We start from the raw sequence: 6000 nt of genomic DNA, 5'->3' as shown, positions 1-6000 counted from the left end.
TTACTGTGAATAAAACATCTACTTTGATGTCAGGCTCAGATAAACCTATGTATACATATATATTTATCTATCTAAGTTGCTGTGCTGATGCATCACGCATACCTCTATGGGATGCTCTTATTGCCTTTGTATAATCTCTGCTTGCTTCTGTAGCTTCTAATTTTATTATTTTCATTGTGAATTTCTGAACAGTACTTTGAATAAAGCAAACTTTGTTTATCCTAAGACATTTTTTAAAGAGCGTAAGAACATTCTGCCTGTATTGAAAATTGTTTTCTTGGTTGGTGCTTTCTGCAAGCCGTGATAGTGCTAGGGGATGTCCCTCCAGAACATCTATATCATCTGCGCTAAATGAATTTGCATGCAAAAGAAGTGACCCCCCCCCCCAAAAAATCTATGGTTTGTACTTCAAATCTTTTGATGAAAACAAAAATATTATTACACTTGAGCTCTGTCCAGCCCCTATTTCGTGTTAGGATAGAGCCACTCTAACTTTTGTATGAATTTATGCATGCCTCTTTCTTTCCTGAAATGTATGGTATTCAGCTGCCTGCTGTTCCTTCTCTCTGTGTACAGACTGTGATGTAAGGCAAAAAATGGCTCTAAAGTTCATGTTTGAAATGGTCTTCTGTACCCTTAATGTAGTCTCCAGATGGTAATGGGTGGGATGCTTTGTGGCACGCTCTGTTTCTGTGTCATGTGGCCTTTCCTATGAAACATTATCAGAAGTGTTTAGTATAATCTGTCTGACCTGTGTAAATTGAAGTCTGTTTGAAAATGGTGCACTACTGGTTATATACACATGTGATCACAAGAATTACCTTGAGTGAAATACCTTTAAATTCTGTTGAAAACACTTGAAACAAATCTTGCTGTCTTGTTGGCTAACTGTGGAACCTGCTCAACTCTGGCACTTTCACAGCAGTTACGTGATTTCCCTCTTTCTAGGCAAGTAAGAAAATGTAGTGGGACGGAAGCAAGGACGAGAAGCCTCGAGGAGTGGAACAGAGGGGTCTCTGCTTGGGATTTCCCCTTCCCCGTCACGCTGTCTCACAATGTCAAAGAAGGGTGCCAGCATCCGAGCTAAGGGAGAAAAGCCTGATGCCTTAGCTGCCTTGCAAGCTGCCAATGAAGAGCTCAGGGCAAAACTCACAGACATTCAAATAGAGCTCCAACAAGAAAAGAGTAAGGTGTGCATCCTTTTTTCTTCCCCCATTAACTAAAATTAAGATAATCTGTTGTTTCTGCTTTCTAACCGCTATTCACCTTTCCAAAACGATGGATGAGCTGGAACCACTTTTGATATCTGCTGTATAGCTTTCTTCAAGTAGACAGTTAGAACTGTTGGCAAACTAGCCAGGTACTGTGGTTAATTTTGCTAGTGTATGCACAGCATAGTTTAAGAAAGGATTTTCTGACTGTTGTGTTGCTCTACACACGCTTGTGGTCACTGGGTAAGGTAGCTGCAAGTTTAACCTTAAACTCAACAGAATGTAATATGGAATACTTTCATTAAGAAGTTATTTCTGCAAGATACTTTTCCATGCTTTCCTTCTCGCTGTATTATCTAATAGCTCTCCCAGCTGACCTCTGTGGTGGCAGAAGCAGCTGATTCAGCAGCAGACCCCAAGCACTAGAAGAAACAGTTCTACCAGAAAAGAAGGGTGTGCCATAAATCTGCCCAGAAAAGCATATCGTGCAAGTGGGAATGCCAGTTTCTATTCCAGTAGCTTTAGTCTAACTTGACTGAAATTTCTACTGAAATCTGGAATTAACTATCTTTGTGTTGAGATATAGAAAACTTTGAATCTTTAGGAAGGCACTGATAAACTAATTAGAGCTTGTAAATGCATTTTGCACCACACACAGCTGACTTGCAAAGGACGTTAAAAATCAATTTTCAGAGTGCATATACTTCAGTAACTGGAACAAACATTATTTATGAAACAAAAGGTAACTCCTTTATTTCTTATCTTAAAAATTATTTTATTTGTATTTAAAATGAATATGAGAAAAAAGATTCCTTAGCTCTGAAAATGATGGTGCTTCGGAGGTTCAGCTTTAGATGGGAAAATTAAATTGTCAGAATTGCACATTTAAAGGTAAAAATTTAAAGTTGCAAACTAAGTCGAAAAATTACATAACTAAATGTCAGAAAAAGATCTGTAAAAATAAACATCTGTCCAAAATAGATGGCATAATCATAGCAGTAGGCTGAAAGCTGTTTGTATTTCATTTCTCTCACTAGGACTTTTTTCACTAAATATTTACACTTTTTTACATTCTCCTTGAAGATAGTTTTGTGTTATTCAGAAATTCTCTTTGCTTATTCAACTCTGTCATGTTTACATTAATTTTATTTGGGTTTTTTTGGGCTCAAAATCCTTCATGGACAGCAGGTCTACTTTCAGTCTCCTTCTGTGATTGCCAAAGTTTAAGCAGCTACCATTTCACTCTAAGCCTTTGTGAGAGTCAGCCTATGCAGTATGAGCCTGGATTTTAAGAGCTTGTGGAAGTAGCCTTCAGCCCATTTCGCAGTGAGGGCGTGACAAATTTATTGCTTTTCCCTAATTCTCCGAATTATTTCACACTGATGAACTTTGGGATCTTTTGTTCAAAAGTGCTAATACAGACATGCATTATTGTGACAAGGATAAAATTATATTCTACATTTTACCATAAATTTGCATCATTATTTGGCATTGTAGACTATAAATCTCATTTTCAAAGAAGCTTCCCAAGGGTATACATTGTTTTTCTTAAAAAAAAATGTTTTAGAAACATGTTGTGATGCACAGGGTACAATATTAAGATTGAGTACTGATTTTCTGTTCTCCCCACCCTGTCCTTTTTGATATAATGCTTCTAATCATGGCTTCTCTTGTTTTCATGATTTTAAACTGGTTTTAAACTGAAATATCTTTTGCCCCTTCTGTGGTCAGATGCTGTTAGTAATTCTTAATGCATAATTCGTTACTGAAAAAGCATCTGATGAAATGCAGTTATTTTGGCATTCACAGAAGCTTGCGTGGAAGATCTTGTGTCCCACATACACGTGTTCACACAGCAGAGTTCGGGTCTGTGTACCTGAGTGCCAAAGTAATGGCTTGGGTATCTGGCTGTCATGTATTCTTTCTGGAGTATGGTACATCTGCAAATATGCAGCTGAAAACTAAAGTAAGGACTTTGGCTTACTCCGTCAGATGCTGGCTAATTATGAGTGCATGTTGTTTTAAACAATAGTCTGCTTCTAAGCAGTTACCCTGAGAACTGAAAAGAAACTCTTCCTAGTTTTGGTCTAAGTTCAGATTCCTTTCTGCAAGTTTCCTGGTTTGTTCATCCTTTTTCAAGACTTAGTCTTCCTTCTGGTGTGGTTCTGCCAGGCAAAGGGCAAGGAGGAAGAACTGGCTGGTTTTGAACTCGAGCCAGGCACACTGAGAACAAGTTTTTTCCCTCATGGCTGCAACCCAGCGGCCTTCCTGGTGTTCAGCTGCCAGGAGGCATCTGTGGTGATCATACACCCTGTTTGGAATAAAACAGAGATGATGAGGTTGATAGGAATGAGCTGTGTAGATCATTAAATGCAGCATGACCATATCTGTAGGATATATCCCTGTCAGACCACTGGGTAATGTTTTTCATAAAATACCAATGGCTACCTCATATGCTTGATGTAGTGTTTGGATATTAAAGTACACTTGCTTTTTTGTGTGTGAATTTATAATATTTATATTGCATTAACTGATGTTTTTAAGGCACTAAATTTGGCATATTAAAGAGTCTATGAAATTGCAAAGGATTGTTTTTTAATTATTAAAACAAAATATAAGGTGTTAAACTCAACAGTGGTGCTTAGACTATTATCCTTATTATCAATTACTTGCAAAATGACAGCATTATATTTTTCTTTCTATTTTTCTAAATATGCAGATATTTCCATGTATGTTTATCTCTAGCAAAAGAAAGGTCTTTTCTACAAATTTATCAGAGCTCTTTTTCTTATTTTCACAAATTACTTACTGCTTAGAAGACTTCTCTAAGTTGTCTGTAATATCACAGGTTCTTTTCTTTACATTTGCACTGTTTGGGTCTGTAATCTTTAGAGTGTTCTCACTTGTGAGACAAGCTTAGACTTATTATTAGTAAGGAAACCTTATTATGTCAACCAAGGAAGAAAAATGCATTTTTACTAAAGCAAATTGAATTGAGCGTATTTTTTCCAATGAACACTTCCATAATTAATTATGATGTAGCAGAATATCTATTTCTTAATTTCAGTATTTAGGGATGTACACAGACTGTTCTATCAAACATTATAGGGCAGAAAAGATAGAGCAAAAGAGTGGGCACTCCCTGCCCATGGCTCAGTGAAGGCAAGCAGGTATGTAGTTCTCTTTCCTCCCTTTTCCCATAGCACAAACATTTTCTGTTTCTCTTAACATCCATTTTTCAAACGTGACAGGAGAGCATGGACATATATGTCCTATGTCCACCGTCATCTTTACACACTGGACACTTTGACCAGCATTCATAAATGTTTGTCAGTACAGTAATTTCAATTCACTTGAACAGGCTCTGTGGACCAACATGGACCTTCACTCCAGCGTGGCTCCTTTGCAAGACTGGAATGTGTTATGAGACCTCCTGAAAACCATTTAAAACAAGCTTTCAATGGGTTTCTCTAGAAATGATCTCTTTGAAATTCCTTTTTGATGTCTTAAAGCTAATTTTTAAACAGTACATCTCATCGACCTGTATGGAGACAGAACTGAGTGTACAAAGGCTTGCAGTAGGTTAACAAGTCATCACAAAGAATGAATCCCTTCCATCCAAAGCCTGTTCAGATGCTCTCGATAGACTTCAGTGGGGTTTGGATCCTGTCCTAATCCTCTGTTTAATGAAGAATTCCCTTTCCTGTCAGGAACATTGCTTATCATTTCAAATTTCAGTACTCTCAAACGGATGTGACTTTTAGCATGTAAATGAATATTAGAGTTTTAGCACTCACTGGTAACAAGACCTGAATAGTGCAGAACACCCAGGTTAGTCACTGAATGCCAGGATAAACTGCACAAACCTGCCTCGACGTAGGAGAGGCAAGCCAAGCACAAATGATCAGCACAGTGGTACCTGCTCAATGTGGTGCCCAGCAGATGCAAATCAAAAGAAAGGGGTAGTTGGTAGGAAAAAATACAGTTTTATCATATATCTTTTTCACTTTTTAAGCTCAGTGCAAAGCAAATCTTTAACTGTAATGAGAATGGCATTCTTTATGTGAAATGAATCTTTAATGTTTTATTGATATCACTGAACTTTGGTATGATACATATTTGCTATGCAAGTCATTGAACTTATCACTACATGTGAAAATAGAAGCATTTGCATTTTGGAAAGTGAAAAAAGTTGATGAAATATAAGCTGTGAAATATGGTGAGAATCTGCTAAAAAATCTGGAAGTGTATTTGCTTTGATTTTACAAAAGATTTGTTCAGCTGAAATTGAGAAAACTGAGAAAAGACTATTAATGGAGAGAGATTGCATACAACAACTTTTTTTTTTCCCTGAGGATATCTCAGCATTCAAAATGTAACTGAAGAAAATGAGCCTTTGAAAAGATGTTGTTATCAGTGTTCTGCTGTTACCCAGATAATGTTTTATTTGTACATTTGTGTAGCTTGCACTGATGAACTTCTACCATTGTGAACATGGGGTTATCAGAAAACTATTACGATTTCCCAATGACTTCCCAGGAAGTGGCTTCTCAGTGTACAGTAAGTCAATGAAAACAATTAACCAAGCTTTCTTAGTCGTCCTACAGATGCTAATACTTAGAAACCATTTGTAGGTAGGAAAGAAGCCACATGTATGGCAGGGAGGCAGCCTGGGATGGTGGGTAGGTGATTCGAGGTTTCCTCCTGGAGTCTGAACTGTTTACCAATGCACTCATACGTAACCCCGAATTTCTTTTGATTTGCATCTGCTGAGCACCGCGTTGAGCAG

General features: G+C 37.5%; 1 protein-coding gene across 18 annotated transcripts in view; it reads left to right on the top strand.

Moving 5' to 3' along the window:
- Positions 1–1055: 1055 nt before the first annotated feature.
- The window catches only part of JAKMIP3 (Janus kinase and microtubule interacting protein 3), a 47843-nt gene continuing 42898 nt past the window's right edge, over positions 1056–6000 (top strand). For all 18 annotated transcript variants that reach the window (XM_062579633.1, XM_062579636.1, XM_062579634.1 and 15 more), the window contains exon 1: positions 1056–1190. In XM_062579633.1, the coding sequence (XP_062435617.1) occupies positions 1056–1190 (135 nt within the window). The remainder of the gene's footprint in view (positions 1191–6000) is intronic.

The sequence above is a fragment of the Rhea pennata genome, chromosome 7 (assembly GCF_028389875.1).
Source record: "Rhea pennata isolate bPtePen1 chromosome 7, bPtePen1.pri, whole genome shotgun sequence".
Classification (NCBI taxonomy): domain Eukaryota; kingdom Metazoa; phylum Chordata; class Aves; order Rheiformes; family Rheidae; genus Rhea; species Rhea pennata.
This window is presented reverse-complemented; position numbering and strand designations above follow the sequence as displayed.